This window comes from Molothrus aeneus, chromosome 8 (genome assembly GCF_037042795.1).
Source record: "Molothrus aeneus isolate 106 chromosome 8, BPBGC_Maene_1.0, whole genome shotgun sequence".
Lineage (NCBI taxonomy): Eukaryota > Metazoa > Chordata > Aves > Passeriformes > Icteridae > Molothrus > Molothrus aeneus.
The window spans coordinates 11,991,900-12,018,884 of NC_089653.1; the positions used below are offsets into that span (position 1 = coordinate 11,991,900).

The 26,985-nt window shown below is 39.7% G+C and overlaps 2 protein-coding genes across 3 annotated transcripts in view; one reads left to right on the plus strand and one right to left on the minus strand.

Moving 5' to 3' along the window:
• The window catches only part of POLR3A (RNA polymerase III subunit A), a 32,558-nt gene extending 12,989 nt beyond the window's left edge, over positions 1 to 19,569 (minus strand). Inside the window, exons 1-21 of the mRNA XM_066554748.1 lie at positions 19,418 to 19,569; positions 18,350 to 18,485; positions 17,688 to 17,825; positions 17,007 to 17,178; positions 15,653 to 15,807; positions 14,479 to 14,718; positions 13,395 to 13,557; positions 13,061 to 13,197; positions 12,426 to 12,529; positions 11,627 to 11,768; positions 10,997 to 11,137; positions 9,744 to 9,813; positions 8,936 to 9,063; positions 8,323 to 8,461; positions 6,977 to 7,141; positions 6,530 to 6,702; positions 5,814 to 5,925; positions 4,336 to 4,454; positions 2,909 to 3,046; positions 1,240 to 1,410; positions 339 to 452 (exon numbers count right to left, since the gene is read on the minus strand). Of these exons, the coding sequence (XP_066410845.1) occupies positions 339 to 452; positions 1,240 to 1,410; positions 2,909 to 3,046; positions 4,336 to 4,454; positions 5,814 to 5,925; positions 6,530 to 6,702; positions 6,977 to 7,141; positions 8,323 to 8,461; positions 8,936 to 9,063; positions 9,744 to 9,813; positions 10,997 to 11,137; positions 11,627 to 11,768; positions 12,426 to 12,529; positions 13,061 to 13,197; positions 13,395 to 13,557; positions 14,479 to 14,718; positions 15,653 to 15,807; positions 17,007 to 17,178; positions 17,688 to 17,825; positions 18,350 to 18,485; positions 19,418 to 19,461 (2,901 nt within the window). The 5' untranslated portion in view covers positions 19,462 to 19,569. The remainder of the gene's footprint in view (positions 1 to 338; positions 453 to 1,239; positions 1,411 to 2,908; positions 3,047 to 4,335; positions 4,455 to 5,813; positions 5,926 to 6,529; positions 6,703 to 6,976; positions 7,142 to 8,322; positions 8,462 to 8,935; positions 9,064 to 9,743; positions 9,814 to 10,996; positions 11,138 to 11,626; positions 11,769 to 12,425; positions 12,530 to 13,060; positions 13,198 to 13,394; positions 13,558 to 14,478; positions 14,719 to 15,652; positions 15,808 to 17,006; positions 17,179 to 17,687; positions 17,826 to 18,349; positions 18,486 to 19,417) is intronic.
• A 589-nt stretch (positions 19,570 to 20,158) lies between these two features.
• On the plus strand, positions 20,159 to 26,769 carry RPS24 (ribosomal protein S24). Of its 2 annotated transcripts, XM_066554863.1 has the most exons (7): positions 20,159 to 20,224; positions 21,528 to 21,593; positions 22,132 to 22,341; positions 22,768 to 22,878; positions 23,723 to 23,739; positions 25,799 to 25,834; positions 26,675 to 26,769. In XM_066554863.1, the coding sequence occupies exons 1-5, from the start codon at positions 20,222 to 20,224 to the stop codon at positions 23,726 to 23,728; spliced, it is 396 nt and encodes a 131-aa protein (XP_066410960.1). In that variant the 5' UTR covers positions 20,159 to 20,221; the 3' UTR covers positions 23,729 to 23,739; positions 25,799 to 25,834; positions 26,675 to 26,769. The 2 variants fall into 2 exon arrangements, with proteins under 2 accessions (XP_066410960.1, XP_066410961.1); XM_066554864.1 differs by lacking the exon at positions 23,723 to 23,739.
• The last annotated feature ends 216 nt before the right edge of the window (positions 26,770 to 26,985 follow it).

A 26,985-nucleotide genomic window follows, 5' to 3' on the forward strand; every position in this document is an offset into this window, starting at 1 on the left:
GTCATGAAATGAATTTTTTCTCATCACTGTCAGTAATCAGAAGGTTCATCAAGGTAACAGCTTTATATAGATGTAAGTTTAAGTCTACAGGCAGGTTAATTCTACAGCTTTGATCAGTGATTCTCAAGCAAGTCTTGAGAGTGGCTGCTCTCATAAATATTAAAATTGCCCAGTGCTCTTTCAAACAGATTGAATTTTACAATTCAAAGTAAAAGCGGCCATGTGAACTTTCACTCACCTTTAAAAGCCATGTAAGTAGTCTCCAGACAGGCTAAAGTCCTGTGCTTAAATCCTAAGGAAAAGTTAATCACAGTGTGATAAGGAAGTGAGATAATTACCTGCAGAAAACTGTCTTGGCAGCAAAGAAATTCATTCTTCTTCATGATAGACTCAGATGTTAACACCAATTCATTTTTGCTAAGGGCTGGTTCACTGCGGCACGGATAGACAGCCTTCACAGGAAAAAACAGGACTTAGCCACAGACAGCACATGCACAAAAACTCCATTGCAAAGATACAGAACACACATAGGTAGAACTGAATAACAGCATTCTTTATTTCTGGTTGTCTTTTTGTAGTTTGTTTAATGGGGTTTTTTTTGGTTGGTTTTGGTTTACTACACTATATATCAGACTACTGGGGAAAGAAGGGCCACATGCACTCCTCCTTATTTTGGCAAATCTGAAGGTATACACCCAGACATTTCTAGTTCTAGCCATTTTTTACACCTATATTACAGAAATCTAAACAGTTACTTCAGAAAAAGGCATTTTTCTGGGGGAAGGGGGTCACAACACAGCAACCAACCACAAAAACAAAACTGAACAACACAAGTCTTCAAACATGACAATATTATTCAACAACCACCTGCCAGTTGAACTCAAGGAACATCCATGTCTTGATTTAATAGAGAATTAATCTGTGCAATGTACCAAACTAGTGCCCAAATAAGCCTGTAGTAATTATCTACTGAGCTGGATAACAGGCCACAAAACTATGCTCAAGCACAGAAAGAAATTTTACTTGTCACAGATTATACACGGTTTGGTCTCTGCACACAAATTGCTGTTCCACAGGAAAAAAAATCTCTATTACCCTTAGACTGGCCAGGACCACTCAAAAAAGGCAGTTTGAAAGTAAATACTTCCAGTGAAAAAAATTTTCCCCATTATTTACTACTTTCTTCTCCATGATTAACAGTATTTTCACACTTTGAATAAGGATTTCAGCAATCCTTACCCTGATATTGTCTAGAACTCTCTTGAACTCCAGTGGTTCATCCTTCCCTTCCATAGCTGCAGGATCCAAGCCATCTCCTCCATAAATAAACTGAATAATGTCACCAGTAGAACTTCTGACCGTTAAATCATACTGTGAGCAAAGATCTTCAAGGGATTTTACCAGACGTCTCTGAAAGGAAAAAAAAAAAAGTACAAGGAAAGTAAAACAGATCTTTTTAAAAATAGCTGTTGATTTGCAATACAAGAAGTATAGAAACCAGACTTGGGAAATAAATCTGACACAGTGATGAGCAAGCATGAAAACCTACTTAAAATCATGTATTACCCCTCAGGCCTTACTGTACATTCCACAGAAAATTCAAGTCAATAAAATTTCATGCAACAACACAATACTCCACACTTACAATTCCATTATATAGAAAAGCTAATGTCTTAAGGCTAAGCTGCAAAAACCTATTGTAGTTTGAGGGATTTATTTGGGTGGGTTTTTTTGACATAACACTCTTCCAAGCAGATTTATTTCTCAAGGGATACAATACTTTTTGCATATGAAAGCAGAACCATTCAATGATTGTTTTCACTGAGAAAAAACAAAGAGGTCACCTGCCAAAGCCATTTTTCTATCTGCGTTATCTGCTTCTCCTAAATTAACTCCTTATATTGGGAAATCCCTTAACCATATTTCTTCGCATTCCCCAAAAGAAAGCATGCTATCAAACATTTTAGGTTAAAAACATTTCTACTTGAAAGATGCATTTTAATGTTCCATGAAAGCAAATTAGATCACCTAAACTAGACTATGAATTGGTATTTTTTTTCTCACTGGTGAGAAAAAAGGTAGGATAAAATAAATGCTAAGATTTTTTTTTATATTTCAAAGTCCAAGTGCTACAATTCATTGATATAGGAAGAAAGTTGAAGAGGAAAAATATTTTGCAGGTTGCTTATTATATTTATATAAATATATATATATGTAAATACCTGCACATATGCCAAGATTATTCCATTAGTTTTGGAGACAAATGGTCTAATTAGTCACCCACCCCAAAAGGTGTTTTTTTTCTGTCTTTGTACAGTTAATTGTGTATCTCGGAATGTGTTCCCAGCCCCAATTTATCTTGGCTTTTCTGCTCTCTGTTACACTGGGAAGAGGGCTATAATTCACATACTACTTAAATGTTGGAACAGAAATCTTAAGACTGCACATAAAAGCAAGAAGCTTTGTTGGAAGGACATTTATTTATAGCCAAAGACACTAGAATCTTACAGAACCAGTGTAAGCCTATATGGCCAAGGTCCCTCTTACCTAGAGAGCAGACAGTGAAAGGGAGCTTTAGCTGCATTTCTGTCATCACTCCCATCAGGTTCAGGAACACGCTACACAGAAAGCAGTCCTCAACAATTGCACAGAACAAGGACTTTTACCCATATTCAGGAGGAAACAGCTTAATACAAGCATGTTATTGTACCACTAGCTGAGGTCTCATTTACAAACTCCACACCTCCTGGAGAACAGACCAAGCCATGTATTTCACAGTATAAATTACTCTGTTTACATTGAAAACACACAAGGTTTGCACTTCTCCCTGATCCATCACCTCAACATGCACAAGAGAAATAGCCACATCTTTGAAGACTGATAAAACCGTCACTCTGCTGACAGTTACCTGCATATACCCAGTTTCAGCTGTTTTGACAGCTGTATCCACCAGACCTTCTCGACCAGCCATTGTATGGAAAAAGAATTCTGTGGGAGTCAACCCAGAATAGAAGCTGTTGGCAACAAAGCCTTTTGCGGCAGGGAGCTGCAGGGAAGAGTGGGAAAAATACAGTTAAAATGCAATGTATGTTCTGTATGTTACAGAAAGACAAGGTGCATGTATTTGAAATGCTTTCTGCAAGTTGGCCAATACCCCCACCAACACAGGACAATGACCTCAGCTCTGCTGAACTCTCAAGTTCCATATCCGTATTTTAGGCCTGAATAAGGTTTCAGAAATCCTTGCCTAGTTCTTCCAAACTGTTTACCAGAGTTGCTCCTTGCTCCTTGTCAGATTTCCAGCTATTCCTTCCCAACACTACACCAACACTTCCATTAAGCTTGCAAAAAATGCAACCGCAATTAAGAATGTTCATTTTGCTATAGTAGTGCAAAGATATTTGCTGAAGACTAAGGAAGCTAGGAAAAAGGCAACTGGAGATATAAATATAATAATTTTTTTGGAACGGTTTGCCCTCACCCCTGAGGAAAACTCCTGCCAATGAAATTTACACAGGCATCCCTTCAAGTCAAAAATCACTTTTTATTATTTAACAACAGGTCATGCTTTCTAAATCAGAAAAAAAGCTGGAGCTACATTTTATTTTCCCATCTAAACCATTAAGTATTGTTTCCTTTTCTACTTATTCAGTATGTTACAGAACTCAGAAGTTGAAATTTGGACATTTAGTCACATGTGTCATAGCTACCATCTGACACTTAGCTAGCACACAAACTAGACTATGGGTTCATACCTAGAACCTTCACTAGTGTTCATTAAATTTCAAACAGCACTTAAAAGAAATTCATCTCACTGGATTATATTAACAAATGCATGAGAGTCACTATTGCTTCATGTAGGACCAAAACATGAAACAGAGTAACTCGTGGTACCTATCCTGGTGGAAAAAGAGAAAAACCAGAATGATTGATCTGGCATGCTGTCACCTGTTTATAAAGACACCAACACATTCAGCAGTTTTCCTGGAAAGTATTTGTGCAGTCAGACATAATACCAGTGAGAAACTTTTAACTAATTATTTTTAGGACTCTCAAGAGAACCAAAATTGTATCATCACCTCACTTGAATTCTACTAAATTAGAAAGGTCAAAGCAAGGCTTAGTTGTAAGAAGTAAAGCTAACTAGACATCCTATGGCAATTCAGAGCACTGTTGTTAACTCCCAAATCACACAAAACATTTGACATTGACCATATATGATCCTTGTCCTTCAGCATATCATGGCAACATGTTTCATCATGCATTCTCCTCAAAATGGCTTAAGTAAACTTGTTTCACTTGGCTTCACAGTCTGTTGTAAACACCCAGAATTACCTTAGAATGCTTCTCGAAGTGAGGCAAAGACCTGTTCTCAAACCCATCAGGAACACGGGACCCACTGATAGCCTGCTGCCCTACACAAGCAATCATCTGGGATATGTTAATGAAGGAGCCTGAAAAGACAAAGGAAAAGAAAGCTCATCAGGAAAGCAGCATATTCCTCATTTGTGAGTGAAGGGCTATCTTCACTTCCATGAAGGTGAATTATTTAGCCTCATAACTGCTCAGCAAAACAGAACCGCAAGAGTTAGAGAAGCTTTTCTGTTACTTGTCCTGGTAATTTCAGGATTTATGCAAACTCTTAAGTGCATTTATGCACCTAAGTGTATGATACCAACAATTTTTCATTTTTTTTCCTTTGAGTCATAGACATTCAGGCCTTTATTTGGCTCCCATCCTTGTATTATCCTGGGTTGTATCACAGATTGTGTTGTACACAGCCCACGATCCTAACCTACACATTTTGCTTCACAATTTCTTCAATAAACATACTTCAACAATATTTTTCATAAAGGGCTGAGTCTACCAGGACTCCTAGAACAAATTAAGTCCCAGAGAATTAAGTCACTAACTCGGAACTTTTATTTGCCGAATATGCTTGCAAACAATGCCCCCCCACCACCCCCACAAAAATTATACACTTAATATATTCTTTGTCTTAGATTTCAGTATTTTTTTAGAACACAGTATGTCACTGTGAGGCTTTCATCAAAAAGCCCCACAGTGATATGTTGTTAAAAATAAAATTAAAAAATTTATTAGACAGCTAAAAAAGGCAAGAGTGACTTCTTCAAATTCTTAAAGGAAACAAATGAAAACTCACACAAGAATTTGAGACCTTATAGCACCTTCCAGTACCTAAAGAGGGGCTACAAGAAAGACAGAGAGGGACTTTACACAAGGGCATGTAGGGGTAGAACAGGGGGAGTGACTTCAAACTGTCAGAGGGCAGGTTTAGATTAGACTTCAGGAAGAAACTCTTTTTTACAAGGGTGGTGAGGCACTGGAACAGGTTGCTCAGAGAAGCTGTGGATGCCTCATCCTGGTCTGGTAGAAGGTGTCCTAACCCACAGCAGGGGGGTTGGAACTAGATGAGGTTAAAGTCCCTTCCAAATAATTCCATGATTCTACAAAATGTTAGATCCAATTCTGAATGTATCATTTACTGTTGATTTTTCTATGTGATATAAATACTTGAAGTAGCAACACAACTGAAAACTTTTAACTGATTAATTACTAAGTCTTAAGAAAAAGATTTTGCAACTTGTACTACAAATCAAGACACAAGAATATCAGAACATCTGCCTGATTTTAACTAACTATACCCAAGCTGTACTTACTGAACCACTCCAAACAGCTATGGCATGAACTTGCACAACTGACAGCATAAAACAAGCTATAAAGATGGAAGAAGAAAGTTTCACATAAGTGAAGGAGTGAGCAACCTACATGCCAAGTTCAGCTGTCCCTACCTTTAGAACCACAGAGAGCCATGATCAGGGGACTGTTGCTCTTGTCCAGTTCTCTGAGACAGGCACTGCCAGCATGATCTCTGATAACAGACAGTTCTTTAAGGATTAAAGCCTGAAATACAGTATTTCATAGGTTCAGAATTTGCTAAAAACACACAAACAGAACTCTATCACTCCCAGCAACACCTTCAATAGTAAAAGGGAATGCAAAACGCAGTGAAGACGAAGAAACCCAGTTGTTGCTTCAGGTGAAACAGTTTTAAATTTCAGCTTGCCTAACTTCCAGTTTGCTGAAGAAAATGTCTTTGTTTGGATAAGACAGGGGTATCCAAGAACATGACAATCTCTTATCAGCATCAGAAACATCAGCTAAATTGAGCATTGCACTAAGCTCTAAGTCACACAGTGCTGCAGAGAAGATAACCACAAAAATCTTGATCAATGTAAATAACTCATTACAATTACCTGTGTAATTTTATTCTCTAGTAACACCGCAATACACCCTGGAGGATTTCAGTTGATCTGTGTTAAGCTAGCTTTTTTAGATGCATACAAACATCTAAAGCCTGTACAGACTCAACTCAAGTTACATGCCTAGGGACTGTATTTGCTTGTATTTTAAGGTTTCAGAAGACAACCACAGACTTTCAATGTACAAGAATGTATTTGTGAAGCCTCTACTCCAAATGGAGAGTGAATTTAATTAAAAATTTTACCTCTAGTGTCTCTTCAGCAGTACAACCAGGCTGCTGCTGTAGCTTGCCAGTGTTCAGAGCTTCAATATACTCATCACATTTCTTATAGCCAGCATTCAGGAGCTCATACTTAGCTTTTAGCAGGCCCTGCCCAGGGGTTACATCACCAATTCCAATTGAAAAGCCACGATTAGCTATTATTAAAAAGAAAAAAAAAAAATTTATAGTTCAATCTCATATAGAGAAAACAAATTAAACCCAGGAATTATTATTGGGAACTTTCAATTTTGCCTCCCATCATGTGACCATCACAAGCACTTGATAAACACAAAAATAATTGTTTCACTGACTCCCACCTTCAAAACAAGCCTACTTTTTTAAAAGCACAGAATGTCACATTTGAAGCAAAAATCTTGCTTGCTCTCTATTTCTGTATTGAAGTACTATTTTACAAGGAAATGTACTTACAAAGATAGACTGGAGCAAGTCTGGCCAGACGTGACATGGCATCTGCAGCTTCCACCTGGCCCCAGTCTCTCAGCAAGATGTAGAAGATGTTGTTCTTGGATCCTGACCCCAGTGTTCCTTTGTCCATACTGCCACTCATTAACTCGCTGTTTTGAATTGTGACATCTAGAAATGAAAAGGCAAAAAGAATTCTCCAGTTCTCTAAAACACTCACCACCCATTAGTAATCACTTATGGAGGGAATTTTTAAATAAAAGCTCTGTCCATGCTCAATATTTTCGATGTGAATTTAGGTATCATCTTCTTGAAGCACAAGTCACTGCTCTATCACTTATTACATCAAATCCAAACATGATCCAGGTTTTCTTGAGACTTTTGAGAATTTGCAGAGAACTTTCAGAATTACTGTGTCTGCAGAAATGCATTTTTTTCAGAGAACTGAAAACAGCCAACAACAAAATCTGCAAGTTTTCAACATCATGTGCTCCTGTTAAACTCAGAAAAATGGACTCTTCCCGTATTTTCTGAAATTAATAAGACTGTGAAATAAAGACAATGTCTTATGTTCATAGGAGTGTGAGCAGGATTGCTTTGTGGCCTTTTGTCCTACAATATTTAGAGCCTTAAAAAAATTGCTCCACCATGTTTACAACCAACCTCATAGCACAAGAGTGTTCCTTTCATCTGCAGAAACCAGTCAGTCATCTGTAGAGAGGACTTGAGTGCTAAATGGGAAATTCTTCCTTGAGGCAACATTGCATGACAGAATTAGTGCAAATCAATGGTTCCTTAACTTACACTCGTGAGCAGCAAGGAACCAACCTATGCCTGCCTGCTCAAGTTCCTTTCCAACAGTCATCACATGAATGTTAAATTAATTCTAAGAAAAGTCTTGCTCTACAGCCTTTTCAACCATGGTGCTTTTTGCATTCCATCTGCCACTGACATCGCTAACTGGAAGGACATGGATGGTATGATATCCTAGGGATTTATCTTCCCTGCATATCCTAACTCTTTACAGTGTTTGACTTCTAATCCCTGCATTAGTACCCCTCATCAAGAGACTACATTTTTTCACTTGCCCTCTGAACAACCACTTCCTAAGCTTTGCTTTCCTCGCTCTCACCTTCAAACAGTAAGTTAGCATCAGGACAAACTGAGCATCATACAAAACTTTCCTTTCAGTTTAAGAAAATAGACTTCAACTGTTGAGAAAAACTGCAAGATGTCATTTTTCATTTCAAGAACACTTATGTCAAATATGGTTTCATTGCCTACAGGAACCTCAATAATTTCTAAGATTGCTTTGACGACTTGCAAAACATGGCTTTAGAAGTATCACTCACAAGAATCATTGTAGCACAGGTCCTCCCCTTTGCCACAATACTGTTTGCCCTTGGTTCGTAGGTTGGCTTTTACAGGACAATCATCACTGGGTTTGAGGATGAGGCTGAAAACCTGTTTTCCTGTCCAGAGTGTTACAGGCTGAGAGAAACAAAATGATAAGAATAAAGACTACAAGTTCATGCTACGACTATAGAAAAAGAGCAAGCAAGAATTTAATTGTAAAACTGCATGATATACAGAACATGTCTACAGAGAATCATACTGGTAGAAATGCATAGTAGCATTCCTTTGAAAAACACCCTCTTTCATAGATTTGAACCTCCTGGGTGCTGAATGGTTATCCTTTACAACAGGGTATGTGCATGCACTCAGAGAAACATGCACTACTGCTCCCTCTTACTGTCATGTTCCCCTTCCTAACCAGAAAAGGCAAAAATCCTCAAAGATGCTGCTGTCATTTCATTTCTGAAAGAGGTTGCAACATTCATAATTCTTCTTTATAAAGTACCTTTGATTTAAAACTTTAGGAGTTTAAAGATTCATGTAGCATCACTATGGGTCAAGAACACACAAAGAAAATCTTAGTAACATGAAAAAAATAGTTTGACACACCTTCAGAATTGCTGGGGGTGGAAGGCGAACTTTGACCTTTTCATCCTTGCCAACCAGAATAGATGCAATAATTTGACAGGCTTTGGCTCGATCAAAAAAGGTATCTTTTAATGTAAGAAGATAAGCACCTGGAATGCAAAAAGTATTATGACAGACTGAATTTAGATTCAATTTAAAAGCCATTGCATACTCAGTGTCAATTATTTCATTCTAATACGAGTCAGCTACTTACTATGCAAAACAACAATAGTTTAGACAGCTTTAGTTGTAAATCCTTTCCAGAATTTTGTTTAATTCCGCCACACTAAATGTCTAAAAACTAGGAACAGTCTATTTCTCTAACTTACTCTCTTGATCTCAGACTCTATTTCCTAAGTGAAACAAGGCCTCAGCATTTATTTTTGTACACTTTCTTCCTTATAGTCATTGAACATTTCCTAAAGCATTAAAGACATTGAAGGTACATACTGGAGGTTAAAGCTAATAGTTATTGAGTGAAATCAACTCCTCTACCATAATCATAAGCAGTTTACATTGTCTACTGAATGCAGACAAAGATCTCAAACACTCATTTGCAGAAAAACACACTTAAAGGTAGGAATAACAGCAGCTACAAAGGTAGACAACATCAGAAATTACTCTGAGAGCATCATTATCTTTCAGGAAAACAAGGGCCTTATTTAATTATGTCACTTTGACTTGTGAAAGGAGGAAGTTTTTAATTAATATAGAAAAATTCTGAAAAACAGAAGTGATTCTGAAGGAACAACTATTAGATCACACAGCTCTGAAATAAGCTCATACACACCTGTGAGGAAATCTTGAATAGCAGCAATAAGAGGCTCTCCATTTCTAGGTGTTACCAAGTTTGCTTTAGTCTGCATGACACAAAAAGATTATGCATTTGAAGACACTGATATTCCATTGGCTATTTAAAATGAAGCCTACCATATAAGACATTTATTTCATGGTGAAATGGTCAAAGCTTATTCTAAACTGAACTACAGCTTTCTTCAAAAAGATGGAAAAACGAAGTCAGAAGTTGCAGTTCACTTCCATCCATGCACATCTACTGACAGCTAAGGAATAGTCTGAGAAAAGTTACTGGAAATGGCATATTCTGTTTCCAAACAGAAGTGGCAAATAACTTATTTGTTTTGGTAGGACAAGGAAGGGAAGACCAGCTAGCTTTGAGAACAGGGGAAAGGACATGAGGCGTTACATTCACTATAGAGATCAACTGGAATACTGCAAGTGGTGTAATCCCTCCTGATGGGTAACAATCAAGTCACCTCAAGCTCCATGATCTTATGTTTTCCTCAAACTACTGTTCCAGTTCATCACCCCCACCCATGGAGCAGTTTTGCCTGAACCCATTCCCACATAGACCTGAACCACTTGGGGCTGTTCTTCTTAAGCTCACAAGTCAGTTCAGTGAGCTCCAACAGGCTGCAGCCAACAATTGGATGGGTACACCTGAACTGAGAGTAGCATTTGGTAACCCTAAAGGAGCAATGGATTGGTAAACCCTCAGCTTGCTGCAACTGACTCACACCACAGATCAAAGCTTGTAACCATCAGATCCTTAGTTATCTTCCCTCCCTTCTCCCTTTTTGACCCTGCTCTATGAGCCCACCCCCCCCGCCTTCTCTGGGAAGCTGCATTCTCCAGTACAAGCCCAGTATCACCACCTCATTTCCAGCTGGTCCATCTAACTGCAATTCCCAGGCTGTCAGACCAGAAGCAAATCATGGATCTGCTGGTAACAGAGCCACCCTGGTAGCAATCTCTAAGGACAGTTAGGCAGAAGCATACTGATGACATCTACTTACACTACATTTTCCCCAAATGTTAGACCTAAAGCTATTAGATTACCAGGGTCTAACAGTCCTAATCTATTAAGTGGTTTTTGCAGCATTCCCAGGCAGCTTCAAAGTTGTACATTATCCTCACTCACTGATCTTGACAGTATTTCAGACTTCACATCCAAGTTAAGAACTAAAGGACTCAGCCCATCTGTCCCCAACCAAATCCCAATATGAGAGCATTTTATCTACCCACCCCCATTAAAACAAGTGCTTCTGCTTTTGCTTCTTCTGTCTGAGGAAGGTGAAGGTTCATCTCATCTCCATCGAAGTCTGCATTGTATGGTGTACAGACACATTCATTGAACCTGAATGTCCTATGAGGTTTGACTCTAGCCTAGAAGAGGAAAAAAAATTATGCATACAGTCAAGCATGGCTAAAAAAAAGCCATGCTCAAGTGCTTCTTTTTTCATTACAAAAATGAATCAAAATTCCTGATCATAGGATTTAACTCAACAGGAACTGACAGAAATTGTATTCACACTGTATTACAGAAATGTAGCTAATAACTTTCATAATGAAATATTTATAAAAAGCACATAGGACAACATCCTTTGTAGAGATCACATCAACTCCAGGAAAATGAAATGCTCACACAAGAAGAGATAGCAAGGTCAATTATGGCTCTTGGAAGAAGTGAGCATACAGCAGCCTGCCTGGGTACACATCAATTCCCATGCACGGGCACAGCTGCACTGCATTCATCCTTGCTCCACACACTGTTTCAGCAGGAGCTGTTTATTTGTGCTTGCATAAGAAACACCATAAAGGCCAAGTGCCTGGTATTGCAGGCTGCACTGCCTGTGCCAGCCTGTGTGCACTCACAATGTGGGCCATGATGCTCAGCTTGTGCAGAGAGGGCTGCCTGTTGAACAGGACGATGTCACCATCGATCAGATGGCGCTCCACAATGTCACCAAACTTCAGCTCCTGGGCCATCTTCTCTCGGTTCCCATACTTCAAAAATCTTCATAGGAAGAGAGAACAAAGCAGTCAGAAGATACACAGACACTAAACAAAGACAACTAAAAATTAATTCTGTGTTTATAATGCCAACTTTTCCATTAAATCATGGAGTATTTGTATTGTAATAACTAAAAAATGAAACTGGTGTGGACTGAACATCAGTCACTGCTATTTTAAGCAATGACTGTATTTTGACATTAGTCAAAGCTACAGTGATTAAACATTAAGTAAGAAAAAAATCAATTTGTAAATGCACAGAATTTATTTCATTGTATCAGAGTATAGGAACTTTCACTCACGTATTACCCCTCCTTCCTACATATAAACTGACTTTAGATTAGCTTTCACATGAAAACCACCTGTTTTCACTTGTGTCTGTACTACATCCTCCACTTTAACTAAGATGGATTTATGTTCTTTTATGACTGAGTCTAACTGCAGTTCAACATCATTAGTATGTGCACTTTAGTTTAAATGCAAGAGAGTATTTTAAAACCTCATACTTTAAACCTGAGAACATGAAGACAACTCTACTGCCCTTTATGAAAGATTCTAAAAATAAATTTTAATCCCTGCAGATATAACTGCCTTCACACACCAACAAGAACAAGTTGATGGGGAGAAATAAAAAGTGAATCATTACAGATAAGCACAATACCTTTTCATTTGGGTGTGCCTTTGCTGTATGAAGTTTGCTCCAGGATGAACATCAGGACCATTGCAGACAAGTTTCCTCATAAAATTAATATTTGCTTTGTTCACCTGTTGCATAAAGACTTCAATCAGAAACAAGCAGAACATGTTTCAGGATCTTGTTTTTACAGGTGGCTTTTGTGTTCTCAAGTTTTAGGCTCAACTGACAATCCCCTTACACAGCCTCCAGCTGCTGAGGGGAACTTGCAGGAAAGAATAGAGCAGAAAAACATCAGCCTATCTTAGAGCAGAATTATCAGAGGGAAATAAAATTAAAAATCTGGGATGGAATCTTAGAAATAAAAGTACCCAACCACTCCTTTATACAAATCTATGAATGAATTGAAAAAATATGAAGCAAAACTGTTAGTTCTAGAGATGTCACTCCTTAAACCACATCTTGTCAGCACTTGCCTATATCCAGTACTACAGATCTTTATTTGTCAGCAGCAAGAGAACTAGCAAAGCATCAATAATGCCATTTCCAACATAATGCAGTACATTCACTCCCTTTTAGAGTGAGTAAAGAAACAACACTGAGATCTGACCTGGGAGAAAAAAAAAGCAATAGAGAAACCTCTTGAGTCCTACACGACTTACCTTTTCAGGAAAGGTCAATATTTTAGCAACATGAATAGGCACTGCTACTTCATCTATTCTCAAGTTTGGATCAGGTGAAATGACTGTTCTGCCAGAAAAATCCACTCTCTTTCCAGACAGATTGCCTCTAAACCGACCTAACAAAACAAAATAGTTGAAACTCTTCAAATAAAAATAGTTTTCAAAATGTTACGTGTTAAGAAAGTACATTAGAACATGATTTAAGGTACAGCACTGAGGTGCAACACAGCAGTAGCAGAAGGAGACTTGGCAATAACAAAGATTTGTGGTTCAATTATTAAAAAAATAATTAAAAGCAATTTTTTAAACAAACCTTGCTTTCCCTTAAGTCTCTGAACAAAACCTCTGGTCCATTTTTTAGGTGCCATGTTGAGGGGTATGCCAGAGAGCTCACTATTAATATACAGGGCACACTGCAGTTGAAGAAAATCCCAGTCTTCCATAATCATCTGTGTTTTGGCTCCTGATATCCTATGCTAAACAAAATAGTAATCCAATTCAGAAAATAAATATAACATGTATTAAACTACACAAGAAATTTTCTGTTATGAGTACAACTCTTCCTTTGCAAATGATATCGTGAAACTCGCATCAATTGCAATGAAAAAGGGAAAATAACTTTGTGAGATGATGCGTATTACTATAGCATAAGGCCCATCACAAGGCAACCCAGCAAAAAAGAAAAGTCTTTTGACTAATATGGGCTTTGAACAAATGCTCACAAAATTAGGTATTGCTTTTAATTACATTTCTCCCAATCCACTTAAGCTAATATAACTTAACTGACAGGAAAATCAGTAGTTAATAGTTTTTCAATCATAGAAGAGTTAGTACTCAACTCATTTTGTCTGCCTGACAAAGGAATAGTTTTGAAAAGTATGAAAAGTATTATTCTGGTAGAAGTGCTCTTCTAAGCAAATGATAAAATGTCAAATCATCTTTTAGTCTCAATTTGATGGCTATGCTAAATGAAACCTGATTTCTCAAGGTCCAACAGTGGAATAAAGAAAGCACAAGACGTAAGAAAAGAGGAAGGTCTACAAGAAAAAAACCCCACAAATCAATAGGTGTAATATTTTCATTGTATGTAACTAAGCAAAAAGTGTGACAGTCATGGGAGAGGGGAAAAAAAGAAACAATTAAAATAAGAGTTAACAGACCAGAGCTGAAATGAAAAAATATTTCTCATAAGAACCCAGCAGACCTCCAGCAGGTCCTACGCTGCAAGCAGCCACTCAGCCAGTCCCAGCTGAAATAAGCTGCTCCTCTCTTTCAGTAAAATGCCCAATGACACAGAAATACAGCACCAGACTGTAAGCAGCAAACCCACTTACCATATTCAGTCCCACTCAAGTCTTGCTGAAGGCAGCAGTCTCAGAGAGCAAAGATCAACTCACCTTTTTTATCACATCATTGAGGAAAATGATCTCGGTCAGTTTCATTGTCAAATCGTCCTCATTGGTGCCAGACTTCAAATCGCTCACCACAGAGGGTCTGATACACAGTGGAGGCACCAGGAGCCGTGTGAGGATCAAATCTGAAGGTTTACCTGCTTGTGGGTTCATTAGAAGTAGAGGAATGTCTTCCACTGGGATTCTTTTGAAGAGGTTCAATACTACCAAAGGATTCAAGTTTTCCTACAAAATCCATTGGAAAAATGGGGAGAAGAAGCCATCATGTCAAGTTCCAATGCTTCCCTCCTCCCCTTATTTTATTGATGTTCAGAAATAGCCATTTTCAAAGGCAAATAGAGAACTATTCATGCAAACCCAACTATGTTTTGGTTTATTTATTCTGAACCGATGTTTTTAGCATCTCAAATGTTAACTTGCTATATATTCTTTCCTTCCATTTTTTCCTTATACATGCATGTTTACTTCCTAGTGTGTTGCTCTCCTGTCTCAAGAGTTAATGGAGAGTATTTCACTGTCAATAAAGGAAGCAACTCAATGTCCTACAACAAACTCACAGTACATTGTATTCATTTCATTAGTAAAAAAACCCACATGATTACAGTACACTACCTAGATATTTCTCTTGTCTTAGTACAGCTACTGCTGCATTCACTACTTTTTCTTTCAAGTATGTACCTGGAGATCTTTCCAGCTTGGTAAGAGCAGAAGGAAACAAAAGTGTATACAATGAAAAGCTAACAAAACAAAAAGTTAGCAAATTAAGTCTGCTCTTTTTTTCTTAACATTAAGAATTTCTGCAGAAAAAAACCTGTGTATTGGAATTTATATTGAAGTTACAGGGAACCTACATATACAGAGAAACTTCATATGGACCTGTGTTTCTTCTTCCTGGTCTAGTTTACAGAAGCACAAGACACTAAGAACACCCCTTCCTTTACAGGCAGGTAATAGTGTACCAGAACATGCTAATGTACTAAATTTCTAATTTTAGCAAATTAACATTATTGTACTGGATACAAACATTCTTCACATTGTATATTTTGATATACAAAACTCTTGTATCATCACAAGACTTTAGCTGATACATTGCAAGCCTTTAAGGTGTTTATTTCATGCACAAAAAATAGCAAAAGACATAGGCTATAGTAAAATTCACCTGAGCTCTTCCCAGTAAGGGTTCTACTTCTTTGTTATATTCAATGGCAGTTTCAAAGGACTGGAGAAAAGTAGATACCACTGGATCTACAACTTTCTTATTTGTCTTGTACTTTTCATGTATTATCTTCAACAAACCACACTTCTTCACAGTTCCTGCAAGGAATTAAATATCAATTGCCTTGGGATTTTATTTCCAAAATAACAAAAACACAAAACACCACCAAAACTTAAGCAAGTTACAGTTCCAAAACAAGCTAAACCTTCAGTGAACACAAGAACAAATTAAAACTTGATCAGCTTTGTTAACCAACTTCCTAAACTCAAAGAACAAAAGGACAATCAAGTTATACCTTTTTATATGGATGGCTTGGTATACCTACATGATGGGGGAGCCTCTGAGGCTGAAAATAGGTGGTTTAGCCCACACCTTTAACTCAGCTTCACCTCATTCACAGCAGATATTTTTAAAGTAGAAGTTCCCACTGAAAACAAGACTAAGAAGTGCCATTTATGTATCTTACCAGTATCTTCTGAAGTAATTTTGGAAGTGAATTATCAGAAAAATATAAATATTTTCATGTCATGCAGGTAACATGATTCATGAAACTTCCACCGACAAGTCCAAATGCTCAATTTGTTTCACTGAAGTATTCTGACCCATCATGTAACTTGCCTAAATGCCCACTGTTTATGGCCCTTATGTGTAGACAGGGCACCTACGATAAAGAAGCTCTCCTTTTATTGAGTTGTTGAACATTTCAACAAAGAACCCACAATTTTCAGGTTTAGAAGTTATGGATTAACCATCTACTATAAACCTGTAATAGACCAAGTTCTTAAACAGCAGTAGCATGTGAATAGAGTAAGTGGAAAAAAACCAAGGCCTATTTTGAAAACCACATACAAACTCTTAAAAAAATACTCTGCCCTGAAGAAGGAATAATCTTAAGATAATTTAATTCAATGATGAAAAATGATGCTCACTCAAAACTACAAATGCTATCAAATGCTTCTATGTGAATATATTCATCATTGCCAATAGCTCCCAACATTTTTAAAAACACATTAAAAGGGGGGGTTTTTGTCATTATTCAAGTATCAAATATTGGTTACTACGTGAAACATGAAATACTACAAGCAACTAGGAAAATGTCTGTATCCACACAAATGAGGTTAACAAGCATGTGTCTGGCTCTAAAAATGCCATTGCCTGTTTCTTAATGAAGGCCAGAGAGAACACCCACTTAGCTGTGCAATGAACAAGCATATTCAAGATTTGGATCCTACCACAGCCATCAAGGTGAAAACCACCAGAGCAGATAACTTCACAAACTGCTCATGTTGATACTCACCATTAAAGGCCCCACAATAAGGACAAGTGTTTTTCTTTCGGCACTTCTCAGACACTTTTTTTTTCAGCCCTCTCTTCTGAAGATAAGTAAGGCCAGGTCGCTTTAGGTAATCTAAAAACTGCTTTTTTTCTTCCACTGACAGCATGATGCGGCAACAGGTTTTGCAGATCATCTTAAAGGTAAACGTGTATAAACACACTCGTTTCAGAGACACATTCAGAGATGTAACCTCTTGAACCACAGCTTAAGTTCTTCAACACAGTGCATTTCTTTGAATGAGATACCACGGTCTTGATTGGAAGACCAAATGACATACATATTAAAAAGCACATGAGGAAAACCCAGTCAATGAGGCAAATCTTCAGCTAAGCTCTGCAGGGTCTTAAAAATTCATATAAAGCAAACAGAGCTTTGATTTATTTGGATGTTCTGAAAGGCAAATTATCCTGCATATATTTAAATCAAACTGCAGAAAAATAATAGATTAAATTTTTGGTCTGAGATTGCACAAAACATCACTAAGACTAGTCTTTAAATACATGTATTTTACAAAAGGAAACATACACAAAGGTTCATTATGCAACCTTATTTTGGCCTTCTCAACCACTTTCAAGCATCATCTTTTCTCAAAAGTTCCTTTTTTTAGGCTAGAAGCTGACAGCAAATCATGATCATGTTTACCTGTAAGATGCCTATCACAGCTTTGAAGTACCCAACATGAAAACAGGGTAGCTCTAAGTCAATGTACCCATAATGCCCTAAACAGTCAGCCAGACTCTTGCCACAGGTTTCACAGGGACGGTCTTTTTCACTGGTTCCCTTTGGGAGAAAAAGAACACACATGCAGAGAAAAAAAAGTTAGCTGTAACTGATGGGATAGATACAAAATACAACAGTTTATAAGCTAGTCAGGAATCTTAGTAGCAGATCCACTCCTTTTCCCCAACACATGAAGCACATCAATAGCATTACAGTCACTCTGACCCTCAAGAAAAATGGTTTTTACACACAGCCCCTGCTGATGCCAATGACCTGGACTCAGGCAGGTCTTGCAAATGATGTATAGACCATTAATCTACCTTGTGGCATTTTGGTGACACACATCTCTGGGTATCCCAGCACTTTGGTAGAAAAGTAACTTCCTGCCTCAAGAGAATGCATTCCTACCCACCAAAAGTGGGGAAAAAAGTAGTTGTTACTGCAACTAATATTCTATGAAATTCAAGTAAAGACTCATTTGAACTTACTTTGGACAAATAGTACATTTCAGTGACCCCAATCTTTTTTTAACCACTTAATCAATTCCCCAGAAAGAGACTGGAAAACAAAAGAGAGGTTCTCACCATGCGATGGTCCAGTACTCCATACTGCAGCGGAGAGTGATGGTTGTCCTGACTATACAAATTCTTGCTGACCACTTGAATGTGAGCTTGCTGACGCATCTCTTCTGGAGATTTCATGCCAAAACAGATGTGGCTTCTAGGACAGGAAATTTCAAATATATGTATGGGGACATATAAATAAGTAGGTATATATAAATATAAAAATATATATACATGTGCTTACATACATATGCAAAACTGCTTATAATGACAATCACACCTACGTGCAAGTATCACAGAACCGATTGTGTTGAAAAAGACCTCGGAGATCACTGAACTCAACCTATGACCAAACACCACCTTGTCAACTAGGCCAGGGCATTGTGTGCCATCCGAGCTTTCCTTAAACACCTCCAGGGTCGGTGACTCCACTACTTCCCTGGGCAGACCATTCAATGCTTAACCATCCCTCCTGTGAAAAAGGTCTCCCTAATGCCCAAGCTAAACCTTGCCTAGTACAACTTAAGGCTGTGCCCTCTCATCCAGTCACTGGTTGCCTGGGAGAAGAAAGCAATTCCTAGCTGGCTACAGCCTCCTTTCAAATAGTTTTAGAAGAGTGATAAGGTCTCCCCTGAGCCTCTTTTTCTCCAGGCTCTCAGCTTGGACAAACAGCTCCCTCAAACGCTCCCCACTAGGGCTGGTGTTCCTTCAGCAGCTTCACTGCCCTTCTTAGGACCCCAAAGTACTCTAAAACAACGCAAAAGTAGCTAGGTTGATTCGCAACGTTTCTGAAACAGGTTCGTGTCAGATAACTATAAAAATAATAAAGCCGCTTTACGGTGACTTGGTGGTTTTTATCTGAGGGACTTATCGACCTTCCTGGGCATACTCCCAGCTGGACACAGGCACAACCACCCGTGTGACAGACCCCAGCCTGCACCAGCGCTCCTAGGAGCGGAGCAGCCGTGCCATGAGCTGTCCACCGGGGCCCTCCACACCAACACCGCCAGCTCCGGCTACAGCGGTTCTGCCCCCGCAACTCTGCTGCTGCCCGCCTCAGCCCACGAGCACCGCACGACCCCCACTCACATTTTCTTGGCCACATCGGTCTCCCTGAACTGCTCCTTCACCATCGCGGCGGCGGCGGGGCCCACGCGGCTGCACGCGGGGACTGGGCCGGGGCGGTCAGCACGGCCTCCGCCCGCAGCGCCCCCTGTCGGCACCGCCGCTTCGGGGACACCGCCCCAGAGGGTCCCTCCACAGGCCCAGGCACCCGCACCCTGCTCCCGTGTGCGCTCAGTGCACAGCGAAGAAACTGCTCCCCGTGTTCAGGGGGAACTTCCCGAGCATCGCCGGCACACCGCCCCTTGGCCTATTAGCCGGCACCACAGAGCGGAGCCCGGCTCTGCTCTCTGACACCCCTCCCTGTCTATGTACATGAATGAGGCTCCCTCTCAGTCGTCTCTTGCCGAGGCTGGAAAGGCCCAACTCCCGGAGCCCCAAGCAACTCCTCCGCCAGGCTACACCACCACGTTCAGTCCGTGGCTCTGAATGTCCCCACAGCACCCACAGGTCACCACGGGCAGAAACCCCAGGGCGCACAGCCCGCCGACAGGAACAGCACACAGCGGAGTTGAGCTCGGCCAGGGGCACCGCCGAGCACGCACAGAGCCCAGCCCAACACCACCAAAACACAGAACTGCCTCCGCGCCCGGGTTTATGGGGCCCACGATGGCCACGCCCGCCGCTATTTCCGCCCAGGACTGGCTCTGAAAAGGGCGGCCCCACGCACGACTCCACCCTTGCCGGAAGCACTCGCGCGCCGCCTTATGATTGGCCGTGGGGTAGCGCCGGTCCTTTTCTCTTCCGGTTGTAGGAGCCGCGGTCGCAGCCATGGTGAGTGCTTGGGCCGGGCCCCATCATCCACCCTGCCTCGCTGCCATCCTTGCCCCGCCGTGCTCTTGTACCGTTACGCTACGTTGGCCTAACCTGCCCGCACCTGCCCGTGGGGCTATGGCGGACACCGAGTCTGGGCTCCTGCGACCGGGCCCCTGTACGTTCGTGCCCGCCGGCAGCAGCGAGCTGCGGGGTGAGGGCCGCGCCGTGTCTCTGCTCGGTCAGGGTAGCCCTGTGTTCTGCGGCACCTGTGCGCTGCTCCTCTGCGGGGGCCGCCGTGGGTCACACCCGCGATTAGTGCGGCTGCTCCTCTCTGTAAACCTTGTGGTGTGCTGGGTTTTCAGAGAAACTTCCTCACTGCGTTAGGGGGAGCGTGGCCAACAGCTTGAGGGAGCTGGTCTCTTTTCTCAGCCCTGGTAGGGCTGTACCTGCAGCGTAGTGTCCAGGTTTGGGCTTCTCAGTCCAGGACAGACATGGAGCTCCTGGAGCGGTTCCAGTGGAGGGTGGTGAGGATGAGTGGGGGATTGGAGCATTTCTCTTAGGTGGAAAGGCTGAGAGAGCTGAATGTCTTCACCTCAAGAAGAGGTGACAGAAAGGCTGACTTACCCATGTTTATCAGTATTTGAAGGGGGGCATTAGAGGATGCAGCCAGGCTCTGCTTGGTAGTGCTAGGCAATAGCACTGGAGCCCAGGAAGTTTCACCTGAACATCAGGAAGAGCTTCTTTACTTTTCCAATGCTTGGTCAGTTACTCTGTTCTATATCTTCACTTCCTTTTCACCCTGCCTTTTACTCCTCTACCCACTGCCGTGTCCTTATTCTGAGGTTAGGTACTAACACACAAAGTACTGTGCTACGTGTGTAATTTACTGAAAAAAACTGCTAAGCTCTTCTGTACCCACTGACTTGTTTTTCCTTTCAAGGAATCTTGGGCACTCTATTGTGCTTAGGGCTGGGATGCCGTAGAGGCAGTAATATTTAGGCTTGGAAGGAAACTTGTGTTGTATTGTTGGCGTACTTGGGATTGCGAGCTATGTCTTTTACGAAAAGCTGTGTCAGCTTTTCATGGTAGTGAAGGTGTGTATGTTACTATGATGTTTGGAAACAGGATGAGTTTGTCAGTTTCTCACTGTATTTTTTAAAGGTGCTTTCTGTAGCCCAAGACCAGCCCACTTAGGTTGTGAGCACACTGTCAGTATCTGAGGCTCCTGACCATTGTGGTACTGTGCATTATTTATGCTTATATTCAGTTTCTGTTGCATTTGTAGCTATTGTTTTGTTTTATTTAATGCTTTCTCTTGCAGAATGACACAGTGACCATCAGAACCAGGAAGTTCATGACCAACAGACTTCTGCAGCGCAAGCAGATGGTAAAAGACTACAGAAAATGGCATTTATTTGTTTGGTGGTTCTGAGCTGGAAGAAGGTTTAGCTGCTATAAATATGGGCCCCTTAAAATCTCCAGAGTTCTTAAAAAAGGAAGTGCAAGAACATACGGGTTTAAATGTGTTTAAAAGTCTTGATGATGAAGTTGTATCAGCTTGAGACTGGATGTTGAGGAAAATTTCTGCATCAAAAGAATTATTAAGCATTGGAGTAGTCTGCTCTGGGAAGTGCTTAGGACGTCCTTCCTGGAGGTATTTAAAAGACATGTAGGTGTAAGAACATGACTTAGTGTCATTGAGACAGGTTTGGATCTACTATTGGTTTTAATGATTTTAAAGGTGTTTTTCAGTTTAAATAACTCAGTGAAGCAAGAAACTTCTGAATGCTTTTGTGTCAAATGAATAAGTTTATGTTTCTAAGGTGGGTTAGTTTAAATGTTGAGCTCATGATGGGACTGTTGCACCTGCTGGGGCTGTGTACTGGATATTGACCTTTTATCAAGTCGTTTAAATTCTTTCTTAGGTCATTGATGTTCTTCATCCTGGGAAGGCTACAGTCCCCAAAACAGAAATCAGGGAAAAGCTGGCAAAAATGTACAAGACAACCCCTGATGTAATTTTCGTCTTTGGCTTCAGAACTCACTTTGGTGGTGGCAAGACAACAGGTTTTGGCATGATCTATGATTCCCTGGACTATGCAAAGAAAAACGAACCAAAGCACAGGCTTGCCAGGGTATGTTTTTTCTGGTATCTTGAAAGCAGGATTTGCATGTGTAAAAACTTAGGTTTTGTGAAAGTACAGTTGTGTGAGAGCTCCTAAAATAGCACATGTTAACTTCTGCATTTGCAAAATAGGCTGTGTTGTTATTCTGTATTACTAGGGAATTGGGAAGGCAAAACTGATAATACCAGAGGTGTTTAGCAGTAACTTTTAACAAAACATTGCTAGAAGTCTAAAATAGGCATAAGAAATGGGGCTGATCCATGTGCCTTTTCAATGTTTACATTCTATGTTGAATCATTCATTAGTTAATGATCTTACTACTTAGTTAATATTTCAAACATAAACTTTATTTGAACATTTCAGAAACTATAGAACTTTTCAAGAGTTGTTAGTAGAGAAACAATGTTAAAAGCAACCTTCAATTGTTTTTAATAGCACGGCTTGTATGAAAAGAAGAAGACTTCCAGGAAGCAGCGAAAAGAGCGTAAGAACAGAATGAAGAAAGTCAGGGGCACAGCCAAGGCAAATGTTGGTGCTGGCAAGAAGGTAGGATGAGAATATCTTTGAAGGTAGAATGAGCATATGCCTTTGAAATGTTGATTATGAATTCTTCAACAGAATAACATTGTTTTTCTTCCATTTTTTCACCTATTCTACTGGATAACAGAAGGTAAACTGTGTGTTGTATAGCTTGTCATCAGCTCAGTAGCTTAGTTTTGCTCCTCACTGCTGCCAGCCTAGCTGATATGACATGAAACAATGCTTCCTAAATTACTGTTTCCTATGTGTCACTGTTAAACTTCATAAATCTAACAGTGTTGCTCTAATCACGTAACTCAGTCTCGCAATACGCACTTGAGATTATCTAAACACTTGTTACTCAGGCTGCCTAAACCCCTAATGCTTACTCCACCAAGTTACTGTTGGTATGGTGTTCCTTACCCAGGTAAGTGTGTTAAGGATGTGTGGTGTAGGCAGTGAGGACAGTGTGTAAATAAAGATAAGGTAGAATGCCTTGGGGTTTGAGGGACTGATAGCCAAGGTAGTGGAGTCTTCCTCTGGTGAGGCTAGACTGATAGACTTGGCTGTGGTTACAACCTGATACAGGCAGGTTAGAGGGAGGCAGATTTCTTCTATCATGAAACAGAACCAAAGCTGAGGAATAGGTTGGGTGGGAAGCTAGTCACTTTCCTTCACAGTGTTCTGTCTTCTGATAAAAATTGAATAAGCTGTGCAGGCAAGTGAGGTTTTTTTCAGGTGTTTTAGCAAGGGGAGAGAGGGTAATGGGTTTTGATGCTTAGTTCTGTAGCTGTGGAAAATACCTTGTTATCTTGAACTTTAGTAATCTTCACTTTTGCTTTTTTCCTACTTTCTTGGAACTCTCCATCAGAAATGAAGTATCTGCAGGTACTGGAAATGAGCATGGATTTGGTGCCTGAATTACACATCACTGCAATGTGTCTATTCTTTTATTTGAAGCACTGTACTGCCTTGTATGCATGTTTGAAACTTTTATTTGTCATATGAGGGTTCACTTAATGACATAATGAATTTTATTCGTGTGACTTAGAAGTAAAATTTGGCCAGACCTTTTGAAACTAGTGAGTCAACTTGAAAATAATTCCCAGTGAAAAGAAATACAAGAATCCCAATGTTGTTGACCTGAGACATTGGTTCAGTCACCACAGGATCTGATTCAAAGTAGTACAGTGCACTTGCATGTGTAACTTGACCGTTGTGTGAAAGTAGTGGTGTACATGAAAGCTAAGTCACATCACACTTGATGCACTTGAGATGGTGCTTGGAAATGGCACAGTTGTCAGCATTAAACTGTATTTAACTATTGCCCAGCAGTATTCCAAGTTAACATGCAAATTACAGTGGAATTGGAAATCTCAGTGAAATTACATTTTGTAGTTAAATGTGGAGGTGAAGCTCTTCTTAGCCCTGGATGGAAAGGAGCCAGTGTTACTGACAGTTAGTAGATCAGGGAACTACTCTACTGGAAAACATTAGGAGCCTTCTTCTTTTGTACTTTAATGCTGTTTTAATCATGAAGTCCTACAGTGGTTTATGGCCAAAATTAGCCTTTGATATAGTAGTAACACCTAATGTTACTACTAGTAGTAAAACCTAATGTTACACACTTCTGTCAGTGCCAAAGGAGTCATTTCATGTTGCATCAATCCCAGTAGTATGGAGGAACTTCTTCCTTTTAAGACTTTTGCACCCAAAGGTAGCTAGTTTTGAGTGTTAATGAAAAGTGATCAGATGACTCACTTGAATTATTAATGGTGTCCAGTTCATAGAAGCTCTTAAAACATATCAACAGTTGAGAAATTAAAGACAAGGATCATGCCTTCTAGTAGTTATGTAGGAGATGTGACTTCTGTATCAAGTGCTTGTCAAACTAATGTGTAGTCTTAGGAGTAGGTAAACTGTGCTTTTGATTAGAGATATTTTGATGTCTTTTAAAATGATCTTTCAGTTGATAAGTATGCATGGGTTAGATGTGACTCATTTACCAGATTTGTTCATCTTTGTGTTGTCACTTAAGATAAATTATTTTGTGCACTTCCTGAACAACTTACTTGAGAAGAATTCTGTGCTGCATTATAGAAAAACATTTGTGAAATACACTAAGCTTTGTCTTCAGAAATGCATGTTCAGAGATCATGGTGTGGTATGGTTCATCATCCTTATCACAGCTGTGTGGAAGAATTTTTAATAGGAGCCCTGGAATACATTTCTGAGTCCACCTACAGAATCTGTGAGAATTATTTTACCTTGTAAATGTGTCAGTATTTGATTCTGAGAAATGTTTAGGCAGGTGTATATTCTAAAAGTTATGTATGTAGTCATGAAAAAATCAGAGATAACTATGCTGATGTCTTGTTTTCTTTGATGCTTCTTTTCACTTCTCATTCCTTTAGCATTCCCATTCTATTTTTCCTGCAGTTTCAAGAGAAGTATTTTCAAATATTTTGTTATTTAATATATTCTGTGGCTCTAGAGCTTGCTGAGCTTGCTAAAATTTGGAACAAGAATATGTGGATGTGCCTCACCTGATTTTTGCATTCAAAATAGTGATACTGAAATGGAAAAAAGTCCCCTCCCTCCCTTGAATGTGACAGCTGTAGCTGTGACAGCCAGTGTCAGGTGGGGCCGTCAAACAGAAGTGTGGTTGGATAAGCACTTGGAAGCCATTGTAGCCTCTCGGTGTAATTGAACAGGCAGTTGCATTCTGAGCATTAGTTAAGCTCTAAATAGCTGTTGAGTTTAAGGGAGTAAGTGAAATCTAAGTCTTCTGTCTCTGCAGTAGTCAAAACTTGGAGGGTTTCCTATCACATTTCAATGTGGTTAATTGAAAAAAGTACGAGTGTCAGTAAAAACCCTCAAAGCTCAATTTTCTACAGTTGTAGAATTTAGATAAAATTCTTACTAATTGATTCTTTCTCTTTTTCAGTAAATGAACATCCTTCAGGTGGAAAACAGATAACAGGTATGCCTTCAGAATGCTTTGTAAGGGCAGCCATTCAGCAGTGCATTCATTATGATAACAACTCTGAGGTTCACTTAGGCAAAGACTGTGCTACCTCTGCAGACACAGAACCCAGTGCAGGAGTTTAAGGTTAAGAATATTTACAAATCACTTTTGCACTTAAAACTGAGTTGGTAGCTTATGTGACTTTGACTTGCATGAAATACCTGATCAGTATAAAGACTGAAATAATACATTATTTACTTCAGATTTACTCTTACCAAGGTGCTGATGGTTTAGTCTTACTGTTTTTCATTTGAAGGTATGCTAAAGAGGATAGATGTTTAAATTTTATTGTCTAAAATAGATTGAAGGAGCATGATACCTATTTTTGGAATAGATGTATGTTGTTTTCTTACAGGTACTCATTTCAAGTGAAATACTTAGAGACAGGATGCTCTTACAGACAAGTCAGACTACATTTTTATATCTTTGCTGCAGGAACATAAGTGCTGTGGTCAATAACTGCTCCAGAAAAAACAGGTTTTATTACAAATGGCCTGAGTGACTCAGTTGGAAGGAGCTTAAACAGTCTGTCTGGGAGCTGATATAGTGAGTGTAATGTCTTAAACAGAAAGCTGTCAAAGCAGTTCTAGCTTGTTGATCTCTTCTGCAGAATTGCTATAATTTAGGCTCATTTATTGCCATGGCAGTGCTGGGAAATTTTGAGCTTTATGCTCTTACAAGAAGAGCAGTGTGGTTCATCTTACTTGTTTGGGAAACAGTCTTTCAGGCTTTATAAAAGTACAAGTGTAAAAATTGTTTTAATTGTGTGTCAGTGATGTGTTTTTTCCCTTCCAGGCAGCATCATTCTGTGAAGAAGTATAGAATGAATTACTCTGGAAAGCGGAAGCTGCTCATGACTTTAACATCAAATAAAGTCTGTCAATAAAATACTGGTTTGCCTTTTAATTTTGATTCACAAGCTACCATTTTGTGAAGTTTGAGAAATTCAGTATAGGTGAACTATTTGCACTGGATTAAAATCTGTTGATAATTAAGCAAGTCTTGTTTTGACTATCAATTTAAAGTGAACCACAGCTTCCTACAGGTAGTAGTAGGAGCTAATTCCAAGCAGGCAGTGTTGGAGGCGGGCATGCTCTTGTTCAAAT

Bases quoted from the DNA above. Each gene is read 5' to 3' on its own strand.
- RPS24 (XM_066554863.1), top strand. The intron at 21,594-22,131 runs GTAAAAGACTAC...ATTCTTTCTTAG, and splicing joins TTCTGCAGCGCAAGCAGATG to GTCATTGATGTTCTTCATCC. The intron at 22,342-22,767 runs GTATGTTTTTTC...TGTTTTTAATAG, and splicing joins CAAAGCACAGGCTTGCCAGG to CACGGCTTGTATGAAAAGAA.